Here is a 24,625-nt window from a genome sequence, read left to right as displayed (position 1 = left end):
ACTCCTCATTTTCCTCAGAAATGGACATCAAAACGTCTATTTCTCTAAACCCAGTAAAAAACAATGGTCACCACCACAGACATCAATTTCATATGGTACTGTCAAAATTTCACAGGTCATGTATCTCACCAACTTAAGGTATGACTCTACAAACCCATATCAGTTACTTTGGGCTTCATATGGCACTATCAAAATTTCACAGGTCATGTATCTCACCAACTTAAGGTACGACTCTACAAACCCATATCAGTTACTTTGGGCTTTGTTTAAAAGGAAAGAAAAAAAATTAAATTTATGAAAAGGAAACCTAGGAGAAATTATTCTTTTGCCCAGCCAAACACAAACATAAATAAGAATAAAAAAGAGAGAGAGGTATCGCGGAAACTAACAAAGATAAAATCCTGAAATTTGGAGCCCAGAGTCTTTACCTTAATGTAAAGAGTCCGTGTGATAGCAATCAAACATAATAAACAGAGTGATCTTTACCTTTAGTTTGAGAAGAGTGAGCGAAGTGATCGACTCGAGATAAAAAGAGAATGGGAGCGGGTAGTTCCGACAATGTAAGAACCAAACTCTTGTAAACTCCCAATTCCAAATTTAAATCTCCACCTATGTCTAGCTTTTTTGAAGTGGTAGCATGATATTGGAGTAAAACAATTATGTATCGCCTCCCCCATCCTCAAGAGACCAAAAAATAAAGAAAAAGATATAGAATTTCCATATCAGCAAGTACTGAAATCAGATATATAATTACGAAGAAAACAATCTCCAGAAATAGCAGTTAAGGATCTGCAATGTTGAAGCTGTCTTTGAAACTGAAAAGATTGAAGCCCGTTCTGAAATAATTGAACCAGATATTCTATAATGGTATCTCTGCCAAAGTTTCGGAAGCAAAAGATACTCCTCATAAGTTGCAGCAAAGGTGTCACAACAATCCTCTCGATAAGGGGATGCATTTAGCTAAGAAAGAAGGTTTGGCAAATTACATTGATTTGCCTACTACTAAAGAAAATTTTAAACGACAAAGATCAAGAGTGCAGCGACTTGCTTCAGGTGACAGTATTACTAAGCTTTTTCATAAGAAAGTGGCTTCTCATATGATGAGTAACAAAATTCTCAACATTTCTGATGAGCAAGGCAACAGATTAGTGGAATGTAAAGCAATCAAGGAGAAAGTTGTTAGATTCTACAAATACGCTGGAAAATAGTATCAATCTATAAACAAATAAAATCTAGTACATAGTCACCACATAAAATGAAAGGAGTGATCTTACCTGGAGAGCAGCAGTTTTGGGAACGAGGGTATGGAAGAAGAAGAACAGGGCTGGAGAGCAGCAGAGGGAAAATCTGAAAAGAAATTGAAAATTAAGTTTATGAAACACACAAAATTTATATGATACAAATGGAAGTGAAGCTGAAGAGAAGGAAACTATACCCAGTTAAATAGAGATTAGACAAAAAAATAACACATTAATAACCAATTGACGTTTATTTTCACAATTCAAACTTAATGCAATTGCGCATGAATAGCCTTACCTTGGAGTTGGTTGCAATAGCCAGTATTAAGGTTTCGAATTAAATTTCTTAGTGGTATTAATTAATTAATTGTATTTATATATTGATGGCTACCATATTTTGAATACAAAATAAGAACCTAACATATTAAAGCAGATTGTTTGAATACAAAAATAAAACTAAGGCAGATTGTAGGCCCTTTAAAAGACAATTTAACCAATTTAATGATAAAAAAGATCCGTCTGAAATTTGAACAATTTAACCAAAGCAAACACCCATCAAATTGATTTGTGGGGTGTAGTTTGTTCAAAATATTAAAAAAAGAAAGTCTGTATGTTTAGTTGTCTTTTCTTACCAATCAAATCAAACTTCAACTATTATTATTTTGTTTGTGTCTCTAATGAACCACATGAACTGAAATAAGAAACTCTAGAGACAATAAACAAAATTCGTAGTTTAAGAACGAAAAAAAAAATTATGATCATTTAGGACATAAAAGTATTAACAATTCTATTTGACAAATGTACCATCTATTAAAAAAATATTTGTAATAATTAACTGTCAATGCAATTAAATGCTAACCAGCAAACACTTTTTCAAGTACCAAACATAAGAAAAAGGCAATCATCCCTACTACAATTAACTAAATCAACTCACCAAAAATAAGACAGGGCGGCCTACTCAGAGCATGAAATTCAACCCTCAACTTATTCTAGATCCTTCGCTAGAAGGACCGTTTCAGTGAGGTGAAAGCCGGGAGCTCTACAACAGCTAAATCCTGATCCTCAAATGCTCCAAAAAAATTCTCTCATTTAGATTTGGATTCAATCACCTTCTTGGCGAAAGATGGCAAACAAAAAGCTGCTGCATGAATCTGAGAAGGAAAATAATCCGAAAATTGGGAAAACAAAAAGAACAAACTCAAATAAATAAATGAAACCATGCATATAAATGTAAAGATAAATTCACTGGAATGGGCAGAACCACACCTCTTTGTTGTAGAACTTCAAGGGCCCTCTTTGAATACTTTCAATATACAAAACCACACCTCTTTAATATGGGCAGAACCACACCTCTTTGAATACTTTCCATATACAAAATAAAAATAGAGCAGATTGTTTGAATACAAAAATAAAGCAGATTGTAAAAATAAGGCAGATTGTTTGAATATTTTGAAAATTAATCAAACTTTGAATATTTTCATAATATTCCTTTAAACCATGGTTGCTATATCCACCAAAACTATTCCTTTAAGAAACTCTAGAGACAATAAACAAATTCATAGTTTAAGAACGAAAAAAAAAATTATGATAATTTAGGACATAAAAGTATTAACAATTCTATTTGACAAATGTACCATCTATTAAAAAAAATATTTATAATAATTAACTGTCAATGCAATTAAATGCTAACCAACAAACACTTTTTCAAGTACCAAACATAAGAAAAAGGCAATCATCCCTACTATGATTAACTAAATCAACTCACCAAAAATAAGACAGGGCGGCCTACTCAAGAGCATGAAATTCAACCCTCAACTTATTCTAGATCCTTCGCTAGAAGGACCGTTTCAGTGAGGTGAAAGCCGGGAGCTCTACAACAGCTAAATCCTGATCCTCAAATGTTCCAAAAAAATTCTCTCATTTAGATTAGGTGCTACAAAAATCAACATTTTTTCTCTACTCTTTCATTCTCTTCAACACCGCACCTCATTACCAAACTCTGGATACTAATCTTAAAATGCAAGCTCCCATAGAGAGAGTGAGAATATTTTACAGAGCAACAATATGAAAGTAGTTTAAAAACCCAAGTACTCCATTTCAACCTTTATCTCATCCACTCAGCCAAAGAAAATGCACTTTAAACTCTGGATACTAATCCTATGCTTGCTTGCCCTTGTTTACTTGCATGGTTATAATAACAGAACAAAAACCAAACAAAGAAAAGATAACCCTGCTCTTGAAATCATAGAGAATGTTAAGCTCTTTGTGATATTCACGTCTTTCATAATGAGTGAGAATATTTTACAGAGCAACAACATGAAAGTAGTTAAAAAACCCAAGTACTCCATTTCAGTTTAAAAAATTCTTAGAATCTAAAACCAACAGATTCTGTAAATATGTAACCATATTTATAACATCTATATACTTATCAAAAAAATATATATATATATTTATAATATCTATATATACCCACAAATCTGAAATCCATCTATAAATACCATATTTATAACTTGAGAAATATGAAATCCATCTATAAATACCAAATCTGAAATCCATCTGAAATCCATCGATTAGCAGTAAACTTGAGAAATCTAACCATATTTATAACATCTAATAAACAAATCTGAAATCTAACCAAATCTGAAATCCATGTATTGACTAATTCATGAAAACATGGTACTTAATTAACTTTAGATAGTGGTAAATAAATGCGATAATTTGTGTACTTACAGCATCATAGACTTGATTTGCTCTGGTTTCCATGTTAGCAAAAACTCCTAGACACTTGATCCACTCTGCTCTCTGAGAAATGACAATATTAAATTGGCCATCTGATCCATCACCACCATGGTTACATAACTTCCTAGTAAATCATATGTTCATGCATACATCAAGTGGCAATGTACATTTGAATTGCTCATATCCAAATGTTAGAACTGCTTGATGATAGACAATTCATTTACTTCTAAATTGCAATTAATGCACTCAACTGGTTAGAACTTAGAAGTCTAGCAAGTGTTTCACTATTTGGAAAGATGGATATACTACATGTTTTGGGTGTCTTGAATTCAAATTGATTTATGTTTAAAAACCCATTGGTGGCCTGTGCAGTGGTTATTTTTGGGTTCTAGTTCTTGTTTTTTGGGTCATGAAAGTTTCGTTTTTTAAATAGGAAAAATCAAAAAGTTTTGGATACATAAAAACTGATTATAGCATCGGACATAAAATATATATGGAATAAAATGCAATGGTTCATGAAAATTTATCTTGAATATTATTCTAAAAGTGAGTGTGTGATGTAAATTTAAAGTTGATGGAATGTAGATCACACACACTCAAAATAGATGTAGGCTATTGATTTTTTTTTTTTTCTATGTGATTTTCTAAAGTAAATCTTCTGGATTTGTAGCATTACTCTATATGAAAGACAAAATTTTTTTTAAAGTGGGCCTCATCAGCGAATTTTATAAAATTTTATTTCATTAATGCATGTTTTATGCTCTTTTCTGTGTTTGCAACAGAATGGAATGAAAATCAACAACTATATGGGTGAGTTTAGTATAGTCTTTTACTTTGGAAAACAGAAAATCGAAGTTGACTCAGAAAATTTGCCTGCCAACTGTTTTTGAAAATTGAAGTTTTTTGAAAAAATATTATTTGAATTATTTTTTAAATTTTCAAAGTTACTTTCACAAAAGAATGAAAACAATTGGTGTTTTTGAACTACTCATTGTTTTTGTTTCTGAAAACTTGAAAAACAGAAACAACACCCAAAATGACGACCATAATTATGGCTATCTAAAGTGATTCAAATTGATTTTTTTTTCTTCTTCTTAATCAATCCACCCAAAAAAAAATACAAAACAAAAACAAAAACAAAAGAAAAGAAAAGTTGCTTACTCAATTGGCAATAAAGAAGGGGAATTTTGTCCAAACTAAAATCTAACAGTTATCAACACATGCATCTTCCCAAAGCATCAAAATAATTTTGGAATTAATTCCCTTTGGTTTGGTTTTCAAATTTTGTTTAAAAAAAAATGATCTGAAAACTTTGTTTGGCAATTTCTAAAAACACCTGTCTTTTAGAAAAACACTTTCAAAAACTTTTCCAAATTTTCAACATCTGTTTTCAAACAAAAACGAAAACAATGAGTGTTTCTGAACTCATTATTTTTGTTTTCAAAAAAACAAAAATTTCGAAAACCATACCTCAGCTTGAAGTTTTTGGTTTTGAGATTGGAGAGCATCATTATCATCCTTGATAGCATCAAACTGTCTCTTAAGAACATCATAGTCTTTCTCTAACTGCTTTGTCTTCCACCTAGCCCTCCTGTTCTGAAACCATATAGCTATTTGTCTTGGTTGCAGCCCAAGAGCCCTTGCCAGTTGCATTTTCCTCTCAGATTCAAGCTTGTTTCCCAACTCAAAGTTCTTCTCAAGTGTTTTCACTTGTTCCAAGTTCAGTCTCCTCTTCTTCTCGCCAGCTTGTGACCCATCATCTGATAAGTCATCTTCAACCCCATTGGTTTCATGATCACACACTTCAATGGCTGAAAATGACATAGATCTCTTCCCCAGAAGTGATGCAACACTTGCAAATTGCCACCACCATTCAAAAATTCAAATCCTATATATATATCAATTGTATTGGGATACATATCAGTATTTATCAGCTCATATGTATCAACTGATATATCGATGAGTAACATTTTTGGAAGTTAAAAATCTCAATATTCATTCCTCCCCCAGTTGGTTGAGTGTTTTTATTCCCCTTGGCCTTATTGGAAAGTTGAGGGTTCCCCTTGGCCTTACTTAAGAATGTGATTTCCTTTTGAATGAAATTCAAATCCACATCAAAGAGAATTATTAATTGACTTCGATTGTAGCCTTCCAATGCAGATAAAAAATAAAAAAAAACATTACAGAGAAAATAAATGTAGGAGATAATGCAATTGAAGTCATTTAGCCAAGCTTTCCATAACCCTAGTCTACCAAAAAACCAATTGTAAGCAGCCCTTTGCTAAGAGTCCTAGTGTCGTACTACCACATCACATGTTTCTATTGTCATCAAAGTGTATCAGTGGAATTTCTCAAGTTTCTCACATTCTCAAATTTACACTTGCATATGAAATTTCTACCTCTAGTAACACTCTCAGGTATAAGCAATGAATTGGACATGATTTCTCACTCTTCTAGTCAATGGTTCCACCCCATGAATTGAACAAATTTAGCATTTCTTGTCATCATTAGGTGTCTCTCTATTGAAACCACCACACAGCTCTCTGTGTTGGTGTTAGAATAGCTATGTTTGGTGAAAAAGATGAACAACTGGAGAGAATGGAAATAGGACCCTAGGGAAGCGGCTATGGATTTCCTTCTTCTTGTTTGATTGAAAAGAAACGAAAATAGGAAGGAAGGAAGGAAAGGTGTGATGCTGTTACATCTAATTACTTGAGGTGGTATTTTACATTGTGCTTCAACTCCAAATAACTTCAAATTGGCAGATTTGGGTGCTGAATTTCACCAAGGATTGTTTATGTTTTATCTCCTAACCAAGTTGTGCTCTCAAGAAGTTTACATAACATTTTGACCTATCTCTATAAGTGTACATAAGTATCACCAATTTACAAAAATCAATTTTATCATAACAACCATTTCCAGATTGTAAGCAAAATAAGAAATAAGTAACTTCAAAAGGTGCATAGATTTCAAAAGATTGAGAGTATAATAACTCAGCATAAAGAACACACATAAAAATCAAACAAAGTGAAATGAAGAAGGCATAAATTCCAAGAAAACAGAGGGCAAGAAAAGAGGGATTTGCAAGAAGATATCAGAGGGATTTACATACCATTTTGACCAATCTCTATAAGTGTACATAAGTATCACCAATTTACAAAAATCAATTTTATCATAACAACCATTTCCAGATTGTAAGCAAAAGAAGAAATAAGTAACTTCAAAAGGTGCATAGATTTCAAAAGATTGAGAGTATAATAACTCAGCATAAAGAACACACATAAAAATCAAACAAAGCGAAATCAAGAAGGCAGAAATTCCAAGAAAACGGAGGGCAAGAAGAAAGGGATTTGCAAGAAGATATTAGAAATCCAATTGGGTTGAAACAATCCATGGAATTTGAAAGAGAGAAGTGAAATACATACATACATACATACATACATACCTGTTGACGTTGGAGCGAAGGCCAAGGTTCCATGTTGGGCCACTGGTGGTAGGTTTTCTCTGAACAGGAACAGCAAGACTGCCTCTGCAGATTGAGTTTGGTCTAGCTTTAAAGCCCTAAAGTGATAAATGGGGATGAGGGAGCGGGAGATAAAGGGATTAAGGTAATGGCTGGGAGAGAGGGAGGAGGACAGGAATAAAGGGTTCGGGTTTGGGTCTCCAGCGAGGGAGAGGAGAGGTGGTCGGTGGTTGTCGGTGTCGCGACGGCGATGGTCATCGCTAGAGAAGAGAGAGTAACGTATGAAAGAAATTGGAGGAAAAGAGAAAAGTTTTGAGGAGAGAGAGAGAGAGAGATGTATCTATGAAGGACAGATGAGAAGAAGTATTTAAGAAGAAGAAGAACAGAGAGGGAGAGGGAGAGGGAGAGGGGGAAGGGGGGAAGGCAGACATGGGTAGGTGGAAAGGCAACAACGATGCTTTTAGGGAGAAAGTCTTTTGGGATATATTGATCTAAACCATTGATACAAACTAGGGATTAATTTCAGCCATTGGATCAAAATGTATCTCACATATATTTTTGACATAAATTCAAAAACCTTTGTGACTTATTATATAGATGCTTGGTACTATTAATTCCTCTCAACTGTACCATATTTTTGACATAAATTCAAAAACCTTTGTGACTTAATCAGGATTCAAGTTCCCCGCTCAAAAAAGTTACGAAAATGTTTTTTATGTTATGTAAGAAGCTTTTGGGTTCAACAATCATGCGTAGATCAATCCCAACAAAAACTTGGTCTGTTGGTCCCACACGACATACGAACACAGATGCAAAGAAAGACCAGAGCCCTTGTTTGGTTACCTATAAAGTTGTAGAAATTGAAAACAAAACAGATAGGCCGTTCAGTTACAGACAAAATAATAATAATAATAATAATAATAATAATAATAATAATAATAATAATTGCCCCACCAGCAGCCCCAAACAGAATCATTATACTGTATTTTGAATCAAAACAACCATTTACCCTAATCTATCAAAAGCAAATACTATTTTTTGAATCAGAACAACCATGAGCAACCATGAAACAAACTCAAAAACATCACCATTTACCCCATTCAAATGTGCAACACAAAGCTCATTGTCACCAACAAACTAAAAAAATTTCTAAATCACCACAAACCCAACATCAATGGAACTTAGCGAATGAAAAAAAAAAAACAAACAAACAAACAAACATACAGAGAAAGAAAGCAAGAGAGGCAGACACAGAGAAAGATAGATACCGTTGGTCCAATCCTTAGCAGCCACACCAGTCTTCCAATCGAAATCAATGGTGATCGTAGACTGTGGCTTGTGATCTAGGGCCCAAAAGCAAGTCATGTAATCCCCAGCCTCAACCGCCTGAAAAGAAAACTGTCCTGCCTCCACAGATGTCACCTATGTCCATGCGCAGATGTCACCTAAGAAAAACCCAAAAAAAATCTACTGAGAAAAATTGAAAATAGGCCGTTTGGCAGGTAAGAAAATGGAAGAAAGTGAAAATGAAAAGATACCCTGACGGTGATTTTGTGAGATTCGGGGAAGGGACGGGGATCGTTGGGGTTGACTATGGTGTACTTGGCAACAGACATGGAATTGGTCTTGATGTATTCAGCTATGCACTTGCTGTGACCCGATTGGAGATCGAATCGGAGTGATTGGGCGGCGTTGGATATAAACCCTAAGAGGATCAGAAGAAGAAGAGAGATGACTGTGAATCCGTGAAGAACAGAGAGGAAGAGAGATGTATCTGTGAAAGCGATGTATTCAAGAAGAAGAATAGAGAGGGAAAGAGAGATAGACAGAGAAGGTGGGTAGGTGGGAAAGAGAACGATGCTTTAGGGAGAGAAGTCATTGGGCGGGAGATCTATTGATCTCAACCATTGATATAAACTCAAGATTCATCTTGGCCCTTAAAACCAAATGTATCTCACATACATTTTTGACATAAATTCAAAAACATTTGTAACTTATTATATAGATAAATATATAAATTAAATAAATTATGACCCAAAAAAATAAATATAAAAATAAATATAAAAAATGCACTTGTATAGTCACCCAAACAACCCCTCAATAGCCCTGCCCATTTTTTGACTTGATGGTTGATTTATTGGGTGGGTCTGGACCCAGCCCGAATTAACCGGACCAAACACCGCCTAAGCAAGAAGAAGATACGAAAGAGACTTGCGAGCGAAAGAGAGAGAAAAAGAGGAGAGAGAGAGAGAGAGAGAGATGGAAGGACCTCCGGCGAACGATCGTTGTTCGATATGCCATGGAAGCTTCAATCTTCCATGCCAAGCCAATTGCTCTCACTGGTTTTGCGGTTTCTCTCTCTTTCACTTCCCTCTTTTATTATCATATTCTCTACTACTGCTTCTATTGCTGTTACCTCTACATTTTTACTCATCAATTCAAGCAACTTCTTTCTTTGTGAGGTGATAGCTAGCTAGGTCACAAACGCAATCTTCTTTTACCCTGTTTTTTATTTTTCTCAATCGTATATAGAAAACTAGTTTATGCCAATCATATAGAAAAAATAGTTTATGCAAATCTGAAGTAACAATTTCTAATCCATAGATACAACTTCTGAAAAAAAAAACATATTAGAGTAACTAGGAGGTGTGCACACAGAAGGAGGATCTGTGACAAAACTGTTCATACAAGTGACCTGTGGACTTTATATAATAGTATAGATAAATATTTACAATAACCAATATATATATTTGTGCACTTGGATTTCATAAATCAAAATTTCTAGTTGCATAAAGAAAATGTTTTAAGATGACTGTGATTTTTTTATTGGCACCGGGGTGTTTGGATCAAAGCAGGACTAATCCCTAGGCGTGCACAGCCTTCGGCAAGGAGTTTTTTGCAAATGCACCACGGTAAGGGTTTTCCCCAGTCTGATGGCCTCAAGGGAATACCCGAGGCCTTGCTACTAGGCCAACCCCTTGGGGTTTTTAAGATGAGTGTGATTTAAAAGACATGTTTTCAATTTAAGAAAAAGAAATTAAGAGAGGGAAGAGTGAAGGGAAAAGTGTCATAAAAATGGAAGGGGAAGAATCATAATAAAGGAGGGTAACTGACTAGGTAGGTGCCAAAGGTAGGTGCCAAAAAGAACCAAAAAATATGTATGTTCTTTGGGAAAATAAGACACTTTCAAGCATATCTTTAAAAATCTCTATTTTTTTATAATACATTTTGTCTTAATTTCCCAAAGAAAGTTTTGTTTTTTTTTTTTTTTTTGCACCTCTTATTAAAACATGTGTTATCATAAAAGAGAGGTTATGAGATTATTATATATAAAATATAATATAAAAAGAACTTTCTTTGGGAAAATAAGTCTGTTTTATGCATCAAATAACGATGTGCATAAATAAGACAAAATGTATTATTGGCAAATAACTACTTGATGCTTTGTTGATTTGCCAAGACTGTGTAGGAAAGGGGTTAAAGTTTGAGTTTTCAAATTTGGAAACATTACTTGAGATTTTTTAACTAAAGATTTCCACTTAGATGGACCTCAAAGTAGTGTTTGGAACTTGGAATTGGTAAACAAAAATGAAGGTAAAATGGAGAACTATTTTCCTTCATGTTTTCCCTCCTCCTTTAAAAAATATGAGATTATTTATTTGTTTATTTTTAATGAGATGATAAGAAATCATGAAAAAGAGAAGGAAAAGGGATAATCATAACTAGAAACTTTATACATATTGATACAGTCATCTAAACCCTGTAAATATTTTTGGCTTAGTTAAGGTGATATAATTCAATTTCTTCTTTGGAAAGCAAAACAATATAATATACATGGTTTAATTTTGTTTGCTTTCCACTAGATTTCCAATGACAAAATATATTTTGGCTACTGATCTTTGAGTTTCTGCAATAATACAACAGATTTTGTTTCATGGTCCAGAATAACAACAACTATAAAGAAATCAAGCTAATGTGTCATCTAATGAAAGTGTGGGAGAGGGTGGTGGAACGCCGATTGCGAGATATAACAGAGATGTCAGATAATCAATTTAAATTTATGCCTGGCAATCAATAATGGAAGTGATCTATCTTTTGAGGAGAGTAATAGAAAAGTATACAAAAAAGAAAAGAGACATTCATATGGTGTTTATTGACCTTAAGAAAGCATACGATAGAGTGTCTCGGGATATAATATGGTGGGTGTTAGAGAAGAAAGAGGTGACAAAAGGTTACATTGATATGATTAGGGACATGTATGAAGGGGTAGTGACCATTATTAGATCGCCTGCTAAAGAGACAAATGATTTTCCTATCACTGTAGGGTTACACCAAAGATCTACCTTAAGTCCTTATCTTTTTACTTTAGTTATGAATGAGTTAACGAGAAATATTCAGGATAGCAGTATACTTTTTGCAGACGATATTTTGTTAGTAGATAAGACTAGAAAAGGAGTTAACATAAAGGTAGAGATTTGGAGAAAAGCACTTGAATCTAAAGGATTCCGGATAAGCAGAACTAGGACAGAGTACATGGAATATAAATTTAGTAACCATAACAATGAAAGCAGAGGAGAAGTGAAGATTGAGAACCAAGAACTGTCTAAGAGTGAACATTTTTGTTATTTAGGGTCGATAATCACAACAGTGGGGGAGATTGATGCGGATGTGGCCCATAGGATTAAGGTAGGATCATGTCAATGGAGAAGTGCGTCTGGGGTACTATGCGATAAACGAATACCCACTAGACTAAACGGTAAGTTCTATAGAACGGCTATTAGATTAGCGATGTTATATGTGACTGAGTGTTGAGCAACCAAGAAATAACATGTAAATAAGATGAATGTGGCTGAGATAAAGATGCTAAGGTGGATGTGTGGCAGGACTAGACAAGACAAAATTAGGAATTAGTGTATTCGGGAATGAGTAGGAGTAATACCGATAGAAGATAAGTTGAGAGAGAATCAATTGAGATGGTTTGGTCATATTCAACGGAGATCAACAGAGGCAGTAGTGAAGAGATGCGATGTAGTGACGGTAGATGGAAGTGTTAGGGGATCGGGTAGGCCTAGATTAATGTTGACTAACGTTGTAAATAGAGATATAGATCTACTTAATTTAACTATTGAAATGGCCTTTGATAGAGCCGCATGGAGGAAGAGGATTCATGTAGCCGACCCCATTTGATGGGACTTAAGGCTTGGTTTGGTTTGGTTTGGTTTGGTTGAATGTCTTATCCACCATTAATGTAAGCTAAATGAAAGCAGTTCTTCTGGCAACAAAATTTCACTGTTACCAATATTGGTTAAGATGCTTCATGGAGGGGCTAGCCATTGTACTAGTTAGTTGTGTGCACACATGATGCATGATTATCTCTTATGTTATCGATCTTTGCCTTTCTCATGTAAATTCGTAGTATGTTATTATGATGTGAGATCTACAATGAGGTTGATATTTCCCTTCAAATTTAATAAAAAATGACTCCTCCAAAAACCCAGGCAAAGTTGAATTGCCTAAGTTGAATATGACTTTTCCTTTTTCAATTGCATTAATTTGGTGTTGAGGTAATTATTTGGTGCTTCTCATTCAGGTAATTGCATTCTTCAAGTTTGGAATTATGGATCAGCCCTTCAACCATGTAAATGTCCTTTATGCCGTCGTCAAATTACTTTGTTGATTCCCAGTGATGCTTCATCACGGCAGCGTCATAATTCTGATGCTGCTGAGATTTTGGGAAAGATTGAAAGATACAACCGTTATTTTGGTGAACGCTCAAATGGTCTTATTCAGGTAGATCTTAATGTATATACAATATTTCCTTGGGCCAGCAAATTACATTTTGTAGCTTACATTATCTTAAATGGTGGAATTTGTGAAGTTGTGATTCATAACTACTTGGGTGTTAGCATTCATAGCATACTTGACAAATACCTAATGAATAAATCTTGAACAAATCCAAGAACTTATTGGAAGGTCTTCAATATTAGCACCATTGGTGACAGTTGCTGTACAATTCATGCAATTTTCATTTGACAAATTTCTATTTATCAACATGAATTTTGGTATGTTCAATAGTCCATGAAATTATTTTACAAGGCTTTTAACACCTTGCCTCACTTCTCCTCTCTTTCGTTTGAAGCATATAAGTTTTGCATGGATGAAACATTTTGATACTTTTAGAGGTCAGTTTTCATTATCTCATTTTCTGCTGCTGGTTTTGCATTTGTACTCATAATATCCTCTCTTCTTTAGTTGACACTAAATACATCCATTGTTAGGTATTCAAAAGTGGCTAGTAGTGTTTATGTGGTTTGCTTTTCTTGTTGGTAGGATTAGTGCCCGCATGCACTCTATGCAATCGTTTGAAAGTTTGGTGTCTGCATAGATTCCAGTTTGTATTGAAGTGGGACTGAATTGATTCAAAAAATAGCAGAAGTGTTGAGTCGTTTGAAATTGAGACCGCGTACTTGGCATGTCCCCTCAATGTGAAGAGAAATCTATTGTAAAATGAGGATAAGGTCATGACTAGGAGCATGACCAAAGGTCGTAAAAATGCACATATGATGGTATGATTCTTGAAAACAACTTAGGTGGATCTCTGTAGGCAGTTGAAATACTCATTTGTGTTGGAGTTGAGAGTGAGAAATCTGCAGTGAGAGCAATGGACCCAAGTGGAGAGTGGTTGTCAATTCACTCTTTCGGTTTAGAAATAGAGAGAGGTATGGTGATGGGATATTGGAGTACCAGTTGGTGGGTGATAAAAAAAAAGTGATACGTCGTAATTATTATAGTAAGCATATATATATTAATAAAGGTAAAGTGGATACATGCTATAATTGTATTGGATTATAAGTTAGTAATATATCCTGACTCAGATAATGGGTACAGGCTATGTTTAAAAAAAATTGAAGTTACAAGAATGTCCTTAAATGTTGGAACTTAGGGTTCGTTTGAGAAGTGGGTTGGCTTTTTGACTTTTTTAGCTATTTTAGCCCGGGGCTAAAAAGTCTGGTTTAGGAAGCGCTTTTGGCTTTTTGGACTTTTTTGTGAGAGAAAGAATGTAATAATTACGGGTTGGATGTGATGTTTTATCTTATTGAACTAAAAAGCCTACTTTGTTTTTTGAGGTTAAAATAGTCAAAAAAACCCCAAGTTGGGCTTCCCAAACGAAGCCTTAATAAAGCATGAATAAAACTGACCACAAGCATACAAATTTTAACTAAACATAAAATAAAGCTCTACAAAGACTAAAATTGGATTATGAATGTCCCAAGTGGGTTCCAACTCAAAATGACCAAATTCTAAAGTACTTTAATTTGCTTTTTTCAGAGGCTCTTACTGCTTGCATCATGCATGTTATCTGTCACACAACATGATAGCTCCAAATGGATACAGGTGTTGTTTGCATTAACATTTTTATGAATAGGTGTGTCTCCTCTATTAGAACAAAGTTCCGAATGTTGCTGGTAGGCCTTAAAGAATGCAAAGATTGGAATGCCTTGATGTCCTGTAACCTTTTTCATGAAATAGCAACATTGGTTCCTTCTTACCAGTAATTTGTCTTCTTTATAATGAGATGATACGTAGTAATAGTATGTAGTAATTTGTCTTCTTTTTTGCAAGTTCTCTGTTCTGCAGTATCTACGGTTAAGAACAGTAGTTGCACAAATATAAGAAATCTGGATGCAGTTATGCATTCTGAACTATTAAGCTACTCCATATACAGAATGCAGCAAGATGTCTCCTGTTGTGGAAGAACGAATACTTGGCATTTGGCAGGAACATTGGAGCACTTTGTTTTGGTTATTGGAATGATTTTACAAATCATTTGGAGCCCTATTGACAACCTGAGGTGTTCAGAGTTGAACTTTTTGAGAAAAAAAACCACGGTGTTAAGAGTAGGAGCTTTTTATCTCCATTTCTGACCTATGTATGAACCCTTCTTTCTCTAAGCTCTAATCTTTGCTTTAGGTTGCAATTATTACTTATTTAATATCCAAATTGAATAGAATTTTTTTTAATCTGATTTTATACTTTGGTGTGGTTTCTATTATTATAGTCTGGTCTTGATGCTGTAGATTATTTTGTTTTTGTATCAAGATGATGATTATGATGGTGTTTTTAAACTATTGCATGTCTAATGTCCAATCTCCTTTCAAGCATTTATAATAATTTCATTTACATTTTGGAATTCTGTGGTATATCATATTGAGTTGATATTTGAAAGAAAATCTCTTTTTGACAGAGATTGCGAGACCTTCCTTTTCTCCTCAGGAGGTTGTTTCGTGATATAATGCAGCCTCAACGATCTCTTCCGCTTGTTATCAGGGCACGCGTCTATTTGGCAGTTAAGTTGATGACACAACTGCACAAGTGACATGCATTTAAGTACATTTTTGTCATTTCATCTCATGTAGTGTTCATGTGCTGATTTCACTTGCAACAAGGAGTCACAAGCCTCTTTCAGTACACAAACATACACTCATTTTTGCCCTCATCATACTGGTGTTGTCATGCTTTTATTTATTTTTAAACTTGGGGGGTGGAAACTACGATAGAAGTTCAATCATAAAAGATTGTGGATATCTGGAAATGATATGTATTTTATTGGGACATGTTCGGCTAATCATTTGTAGAACTACCCCCCCCCCCCCCCCCCCCAAAAAAAAAAAAGAAAAAAAAAGAAAAAAAAGAAAAATTATAGGGAGTTAATCATACACACTTCCAAAGAAAAAGTATCAAGCTATAAAAATTTGTTATTGGTGACCATTGTTGTCATGTCAAGGATTCATATGCCATTAATCTGTGATTGCTTCTTGCTCATCAAACATTTTGCTTTTTATGCTGTCGATTGTATTGTGTTGGTGTGTGTGTGTGCGCACTAGTGCTTGTGCTGTTGAGTATGTGATCCTTTTACATCTTGCCACATCAAGTAGAAATTGTTTCATGTAACATAACATTTGAGTCATGAAGGGGACATCTACTTCCATATTCAGATTTTTTCTGTCTTATGTGCAGATGTTTGTAAGTGCTATCTACATTATCAGCCCCGTGGACATCATTCCTGAAGGTACATTGCTTTTAGTATTTTTTATTTTTTATTTTTTATTTTCTTGAAAAAGCTTATTATATGTAAAGGTAGATACAGGGAATAGCTATAACTAAAGGCCACAAAACAGTTAATTCCAAGAGACTATCATAGGGTAAAAAACCTAAAGAAACAGAGACAAGCACTTCAAAGCTTGATGATTCTAAGCATCACAGAAAGCCATGAATATCAAGCGCCAAGCAAGACAAGCACCCGGGACAGCTACCACCAACAGCAATGACCCCTGCAAAGAAACCATAAATAAAGCACAAACATCGAACTCCTTAAGTGAACCAGTAATTTTGTTGATGACTTATTCTGACTGGTTTGTTTATAACGTATTATTGACTACTGATTTTTGCAGGAATATTAGGAATAATAGGTCTGTTTGATGATGTCCTTATAGCACTCATCTGCTTCCTTCATGTTGCTGCCCTTTATCGCTCTGTACTTCTTTTCCGTCATGGAGGATCTTGATATGCCCTGAAGTGTTGGAACCACAAATGCCCAGCAAAATGAAGAAGGAAAAGAAGGGTAGAAGGAATAAGAAATATATATCTTCAAGTCACGTCACCTCACCTCACGTCAGAAAAATATTTGTTATATTTTTTTTGAAAAATTATCAAGTTTTCAGTTTATGTTTGGAAATTTTTTCTTTTCTTTCTTTTTTGTATTTAATATGCGAGGAAATGACTTTGATTTAATGTTTGGTGATGTAGTGGATATGTTATGTTCATGCATGTTATGGTAACATTTATGAAGTTCTATGAGTGAACTTTTAATCTCTATTATTTATTTAAATATTTTGAATATGAAAATAAAAGGTTTATATCCCTGTTCCTGTAAAGTTGTATCAACATTTACTTCGTACTGATGGATTTGGCAATGGAAATTTTTTTTTAAGATCCTGATATTAAAATTTTATAAGATAAAGAAAATATAATATTTTCATAATAATTCAGGCTCCTCAATATCTCTATAGAGAAAATTTAACTTGAAGAAATTTTGTCTGGCTTAGATATTTTAATTTTTTACAGAGAAAATTTCTTTGTAATCCTACTAGAAATTTTTCAAAATTTCTTTAAGTCAGTTGAAATTTTTTCGAATATGGTAAAATTTCTCTAAGTCGGGGAAAAAAAATTTGAGCCGAATTTTTTTTGTAAAAATATTAAGGGACCTTAATTAATAAAAAAATATCTTCAATCTCTTTTATTACACAAAGTTAGAGATAAATGTTTCACTAATTTTTTTTTTTTTGGGCAATCTCCTTATATTCATTGAAAAAAATGGTGTCCGTAGCCAGACAGATTTTCAACAGGGGTGTGGTGATGTGTGGGTAGAAAATGCAACAAAAAAAAGGGTGTCCGTAGCCAGACAGATTTTACATAAATATAATCAAAGGATCTTCCTAACAAGTATCACGGAAAAAGTAAAAATAATAATGAAAATAAAAGCTACTTTCCATCAACATCAAAATATTTCATTGATTTAGAAGAAGAAAAAAATTCTATTCTTATCACTTTCGAGAGGCACCACCTACCTCTTGTAAGATGCAAATTCCACTAATCATCCAGGAATTAAGAAAATCCCAAAAAAGATAAATTGGCCTTTGTCATATCATCATATTCCTTAGCATGTTTCCCCAAGCATTCCTGATTTGATTTTTATTTTTAAATTTTTATTAAATAAAGATAGAAGAAGAAATACAAACGAGAACAATTTAAGTCCGCCAAGAAAGGTGAAAGACGATAAGGTTACATCTCAGACACACCCCTCCAACCTCCATTAATCGAAAACAAACAAAAGGTGACATCCAAAAAGAAAATGGCATTCTAAGGTGAATTCCATTCTCTAGTTTTGAATCCACCACCCAAGACTGAAAATATTTTGCATTACATTAAGTTGGTTACAAGAGATGCAACATAGCATTTCAATACTCAGTTACCTCCTTTTGGGGGAGATGGGTAACAAACAATAAAAAGACAGATTACCAGTGGCAAAATTTTTATCAGATGCCAATGTTAATATATTTGATGTTAGTGTATATTAATGTATGCTTACTTTATGCTTACTTTAGTGCTAGTGCTGTTAGCCTTTCGGCTGTATGTAATAATAGTGCTTCGGCCACTCTCACTCCCTCTCCTATATAAGGAGCCCCTCACCATTTGTAATATACAACATTCACAAGATCAATCATATTACATACAATTTATTCTCTCACTATCAATTTATCTTACATGGTATCAGAGCAAGAATGCTCCTCCATGCACCGAGGGAGAGAAGAGTATGATAGCACAAAGAAAGGTAATCCGAGGGTCCAGAGAAGGGTTTGGATTGATGAGAGGAAAAGTGGGATCCAACGGTTGTGATCGGATCTGGTGCTGCAGTGGTGAAGTGTTGTTGAAGAATCTGCCATTGAAGAAGAAATTAGGGAAATTTGGGTTTGTCCGGCGGGCGGCCAAGGCGAGATTGCCGCCCGCCGGTGGAACGAAATTACTAGGTTTTTTATTTTGTTTTCTCCACACTACTTTTATACTCTTTTAAATATCCACCTTTATTTTTCTTTCCCATCATTTCTTTTAAACTTTTCTTTCCACCACTCTCTTTTAATATTTCTCTTTAGCAACTGCATTACACCACAACCGACACAAAAAAAAAAAAAAAAAAAAAACCCTTTCTATCATTTTTTTTTTTTTTTTTCCACATCTTCACTCTGTGTTGAGCTGTTTTACTTCACTTTCTTCATCTCCTTGTTTCAACCTCAAATAGGTTTCTATCTTCACACCTATTTGAGTTTGAGGGGGAGTTATACATATATCATGGTGAGCATGATTACACACCATGCGAACAACCCAAGCCACCCCATGGCGCACTCCTTAAGTCGCCACCTTGGTTCGCCACCAAATTCTTCTACACCGGTCCGGCATGACCTCGTAAACTGTCCCGACATTGATTCCGGTCAGCTCCTACAACGGTCCGACATGACCCCATAAACTGTCCCGACATTGATTCCGGTCAGCTTCTACAACGGTCCGACATGACCCCATAAACTGTCCCGACATTGATTCCGGTCAGCTTCTACATCGGTCCGGCATGACCTCGTAAACTGTCCTGCTACAACGGTCCGACACGACCATACAGTGTCTTCTCCAACGGTGTAACACGACCATACCGTATCTTCAACAACGATTTGACACAACCATACAGTGTCTCCTATCTTATTTTATTTTATTGTCCTTTTATTTTCCTGTTTGTTACTCTCTCCAAACTCAAGTTGGTTAATCCTCCTTTGAGTTTGAGGGGGGCTGTTAATATATTTGATGTTAGTGTATATTAATGTATGCTTACTTTATGCTTACTTTAGTGCTAGTGCTGTTAGCCTTTCGGCTGTATGTAATAATAGTGCTTCGGCCACTCTCACTCCCTCTCCTATATAAGGAGCCCCTCACCATTTGTAATATACAACATTCACAAGATCAATCATATTACATACAATTTATTCTCTCACTATCAATTTATCTTACAGCCAAAATCCATCCAGATACTCTTTTCATGATAGCATAACTATGCTTAACAGCTTATTATTGTCAACTCCACCATTTAAATTCAGCCTTCCACACAAATCAGTCCCCTTAACATTCATTTTAGTTCTAAAACATCATGACGCCCCAAAAGATTGATTTAATAAAGTACGATTGATAAACTGCAGGCTTACAATGTTCCAAACCAAGCCTGCCTCGTTTTTTTAGCTTAAAAAAAAGGAAGGGTGACTGGCCAGAGGCAGCTTGACCCATGCACTATGAAGTATGGATACTTGTAAAAAGGAGTCATATCCATATCGTATCCCGATACTCCTTAGATCTTTGTGGATAAACGTATCCGATACTTAATATTTGTTTTGAGAGCTATCAAATACCTTTCGGACTCTCCACGTCATGCATCCAAACTATTATGAAATTGAAATTGTAATAATTTTTATATATAGTATTAGAGTATAATTGTTAGAATAAATATAAGGATATTTTTCAATATTTTCTTATATCTTTCCCCAATAAAAAAAAAAAATTTAATGAGATTAAAGTAGCACTGTAGCTTAACCTATCCACTAGAAGCATAAAAAAAAAGTAAACAAACTATTGACTTCCTAAAGAATGGTTTCTTACTATTTTTTGAGCTCATGTATAATACCAAATTTTTTCACAATGTACCCCAATTGTACCGGTATCCTATTTTTTTAGATTGTCATATCTCCATATCCACATTGTGTTGTATCCCATATCCACATCCATGTTTCATAGCCTGTGCAGGTTACCACCCATGGAAAATCTGTCTCTAGCCTCCAAACCACAACCCCAGGTCTTGAGTCAAGCTGCACGGGGAACACACCGGCATGCCCATGGCTTATGCACCTAAGTAGGGCAATTGTGGAGGCATGCAAAATAACTGCTGTAGCATCAAGACATGCGGCCTACTTCCATGGTGAGGAGCCTCACGGTGCAGTATCGCAGTATCAGGATGTACTTAATTACTCTGATAAAGCTACTTTGGCTACACATGCATCCCTCAAAGGGAGGCATGTGTAAGCTTTGTACTGACATGCCAAACACATGTCATCATCCACATGCCCACAACACGTCTCACAAAGGAGATGCCACATTTTTTCTCATGCGCATGTCCGTTATGTGGTATGGAGACATGTACCAATTTCTGGGCTTGAATTATATAGGAATGTGGGAGAAAGATAAAATTTCTCCCTAGAAGCTTGTGTGCCAATTGACACACTCTAAATCGTTGTGGATTTTGCCACGCATTCATGAGTGTAAATCATGTGTTTTCATCGTGTAAATGGAATGTCATCAGTCAAGCTCTTTCGCAGTCATGAAGTGCCAGCTAAATGCAAAGGGTCATGATAGTTTCCAGCAGGCATCATCTCATGCACTTTGCAAGCGCCTTTTGAAAAAGTATATTAATGTGGTTTGTGTATTATTGGAGTACTGAGTCGATGTGGTCTTCCCTCTAAATAACCAATTGGATGAACATAGGATGTATATATGAGTCGGCTTTGGATATGTTACATGATTTGTGTGAATCTTCATATTATACATGGTAAGTGGTGGTATCTCATATCTCTTTCAGTTAAATGTTCAGCTATATATGTTACAAATTACAATGCATTGTAATGCCATCCATAGTACCTAAACTGCTCCTTTGTTAGATTATTCACTAGATTATGGCTCATCCCATTATTCTCACATATTTCCAGGAAAATGACATTGTATGTATATATAAGCTAAGCTTGGTGACTCTTATATGTGATAAAGGAAGCTTGGGACTTCTTTTGTTTTTTTCACTCATATTATAGTTTTGTTGTATATGTAAGGCCATGTAACTAAATGTCCCTTTTGCATTTTGAGGCCAAGTTAATGTTAAAAGTTTAGCATTTTATTTGTACTTCAACACCAGCTCTGACCACATGGTTCACCCTGAAATTCTCTCAAATTATGTAAAATATGCTTCCACCATGATTGAACAAACTAATAACAAGTGGATTCACTTGACCCTCAATATAAGCAGGCCTTTGGTAGCAATGGGATTGCTACCAGCCGGTCACAAGATGTCCATTCCTTCATAGGCCTTATAGGAATTCTAAAATATCAAACATTCCAAAATACCACAATGAACCCTTCCAAAACCCTAAATTCATCCTTAAACCTAGCCCTTTAATACATAAACCCCAATGCCCAATTACCCTGCCATCCTAGCCCTAAAAAAATATAGAGTTTCCCCTGTTCTACAGAATCCAGAAAGCCCTATTACTTTTATTATACTAAAACCAGCTTTAAACCTCAACCTTCTCAATTTCAAATCCACTATTGAACCTCAATCTTAACTTTTAACCATAAAACCAGAAAGTTAAAGGCTTAGCCACCTACCTGATTGTTAGGCAGCTGTCTTAGCGCTACCTCCTACATCACACCCTCTTTCGAAAACATTCAAGGGTGTAATGCCTTAGGATGACCACAAAGGTGGAAGAGTCCAATTTAAATGTCATCTCATAAAAGAACAGGGAAAAAAGCCCATGTCATCTAATTCACAATCTGAAATCAACCACAGGTTGGGATTGCAGGATACATTCACCCGTCGTATGCATTGTAAACCTTGCACCTTACAGATAAATACTTGTACATGGAGTAGAGAGAAATTTGATGAATGTATTTAGAAGCTCCCTTCTCCAAGAGATATCTGAAGATTAACCCAAACTTACTCTGGTAATAACACTAACTTTGCTCTGTTTTAATGCTTTGGCACATGAAAGATGCATTTAGTTTTATGTTCAAAGGTTAAGTAATCCACATTAGCAACTCCAAAAAAATTTGTGTTGCCCTAACTAAAACTCCAGAACCAACCTATACATGTCACTCAAATATATACCATGGAAACATCCCATCATATTTTGATATACATTATTCCATAGCATTTCGGGGCAAAAATCCATCCTTCAGAATGAAATCAGGAAAGAAGTTAAATAATTGCAGCATCATGCACCAATGCCACAGGGCCAAATGGTCAAATTTCACGGAAAAGAAAAAATAAAAAATACCATTCCGCTACGTTTGTATAAATAATATAGGATACACTTATTTTAAATTCCAAAAGGAACTAGTTCAATAAGCTACAGAGAACAATTTTAATCGTAAGAATCGAGAGTCAGGGTGTGTAGGAGTGTTATTTCTATAAGATTCAAAAATTAAAAAGATGAAAAAAACTACCAATATCAGAATATTCAATGGGAGATCCAAAATGAGCCCTCGGGTCGTTATTGGACCACGAGAAGGCATACTGGACCATGCACGAACCATTTAGTCTTTATTTTAAAGATGCAAATCAGAACGCTTGCTAGCCAAAACAGGAAGTAGTACAGACCAAAAAATTATGTGTAGAAAGTAACGGACTAACAGACAAAATGCATGTTGAGACAAAATGCATGTTGAGGACTTTTGGTGAAGTGATTGCACACAACAGCTCACAAAGTTTTGCTAATTTTCCTTCTGTAAAATTTTGAATAATACCACTAGCTACATGAATGCAATCAGCAAGAATCTTGGCACATGCTCTTGCATCAATTGCAGATAAAGTTGACAGCAAAATTGGCAAGTCATTTCTCGTGCATAATTGCTATTTCTTGCCAAAAAAATTATCAACCATATTCAGAAGGAGCTGATGGAAAACATTCAAGATTTACATGTAACAGCCAAAAAAAAAAACTTTAAATTAACTAGCCAAAACAGTCGGGCAGAGAATTGACTTACGAAAGTCTAATTCAAGTACACAATTTTATCAGCAGTTGGTTTTGCAACTAACTAGAAGCCCTCAACATAGCTAAGCAATACCCTGTCCAAATATGCTTGCTCATTGAATCTGTTGGACAATGAGAATACAGAGTTGATAAAGAGAATAGAATTGGAAAATAAACTAAATCAAGCACTGATAATTAATTACAACCTTGAATCTGTTGATGTTCTGTAGAATTCTTTTGACATCATCCTCCTAAACTTTGCTGGTTACTCCAAGCCTGGAAAACATCTATTATACCATCCATGCTCTACTACCATTTATGATAGCTTTTACAAAGCAATCAAAGTCATGTCATCATGAGTTTATAACCATAAAACAGAAATTTTCTAAAATCATACAGACACATCCATTTAGCAAAAGCACTAGTGGTTGGAAGATTAAAATTTTTTATTTAAAATTTTAAAAAAAAAAAAAAAACTGCTTCCCACAATCCAACAGAATCCAGAAGTGACAATATTTTCTCCTCTTTTTTTCTTTTTTCTTTTTTCTTTTTTTTGTTAAGTAACTTTTGCAACTATCAAAGAATTACATGAATATTTCTTAATCCGAAATGCAGCTACCATATGCACAAGTATAAGAGATGAAACCATGTAACAAAGGCCTAAGTGCTCATTTTGAACTGAATAGTTAAGGACAAAAGTCAGGCTTACAGACATAATTCTGGGACATCCAGAATGATGGATAAAAAAATTGAGAACAGGCTTATCAAAAATGTAATTTTTGCTGTACATTTATTTTGAG

The 24,625-nt window shown here is 34.8% G+C and overlaps 2 protein-coding genes across 3 annotated transcripts; one reads left to right on the top strand and one right to left on the bottom strand.

Moving 5' to 3' along the window:
* Positions 1-1,273: 1,273 nt before the first annotated feature.
* Positions 1,274-6,055, bottom strand: LOC114262102 (homeobox-leucine zipper protein ATHB-13-like). Of its 2 annotated transcripts, none has more exons than XM_082874829.1 (4): positions 5,448-6,055; positions 3,969-4,040; positions 2,505-2,599; positions 1,274-1,347 (listed from the first exon to the last, which is right to left on the bottom strand). In XM_082874829.1, the coding sequence occupies exons 1-3, from the start codon at positions 5,799-5,801 to the stop codon at positions 2,522-2,524; spliced, it is 504 nt and encodes a 167-aa protein (XP_082730955.1). In that variant the 5' UTR covers positions 5,802-6,055; the 3' UTR covers positions 1,274-1,347; positions 2,505-2,521. The 2 variants fall into 2 exon arrangements, with proteins under 2 accessions (XP_082730955.1, XP_082730954.1); XM_082874828.1 differs by lacking the exon at positions 1,274-1,347 and adding an exon at positions 1,729-2,389.
* Positions 6,056-9,515: 3,460 nt separating this feature from the next.
* Positions 9,516-17,314, top strand: LOC114262088 (uncharacterized). Its single transcript, XM_028202433.2, has 5 exons — positions 9,516-9,790; positions 13,031-13,230; positions 15,686-15,787; positions 16,459-16,510; positions 16,893-17,314. Exons 1-5 carry the CDS (start codon positions 9,700-9,702, stop codon positions 17,003-17,005), a joined length of 558 nt encoding a protein of 185 aa, XP_028058234.1. The 5' UTR covers positions 9,516-9,699; the 3' UTR covers positions 17,006-17,314.
* The last annotated feature ends 7,311 nt before the right edge of the window (positions 17,315-24,625 follow it).

The sequence above is a fragment of the Camellia sinensis genome, chromosome 6 (genome assembly GCF_055761805.1).
Source record: "Camellia sinensis isolate YWXY chromosome 6, ASM5576180v1, whole genome shotgun sequence".
Classification (NCBI taxonomy): Eukaryota; Viridiplantae; Streptophyta; class Magnoliopsida; order Ericales; family Theaceae; genus Camellia; species Camellia sinensis.
This window is presented reverse-complemented; position numbering and strand designations above follow the sequence as displayed.

Bases quoted from the DNA above. Each gene is read 5' to 3' on its own strand.
- LOC114262102 (XM_082874829.1), bottom strand. From the start codon at position 5,801: ATGTCATTTTCAGCCATTGAAGTGTGTGATCATGAAACCAATGGGGTT. The intron at 4,041-5,447 runs GTATGGTTTTCG...GTCATTTCTCAG, and splicing joins ACCAAAAACTTCAAGCTGAG to AGAGCAGAGTGGATCAAGTG. The intron at 2,600-3,968 runs GTAAGTACACAA...GTATATGGAAAG, and splicing joins CAAATCAAGTCTATGATGCT to TATTCAAAGAGGTGTGGTTC.
- LOC114262088 (XM_028202433.2), top strand. From the start codon at position 9,700: ATGGAAGGACCTCCGGCGAACGATCGTTGTTCGATATGCCATGGAAGC. The intron at 9,791-13,030 runs GTTTCTCTCTCT...CTTCTCATTCAG, and splicing joins TTGCTCTCACTGGTTTTGCG to GTAATTGCATTCTTCAAGTT. The intron at 15,788-16,458 runs GTTAAGTTGATG...TCTTATGTGCAG, and splicing joins GGGCACGCGTCTATTTGGCA to ATGTTTGTAAGTGCTATCTA.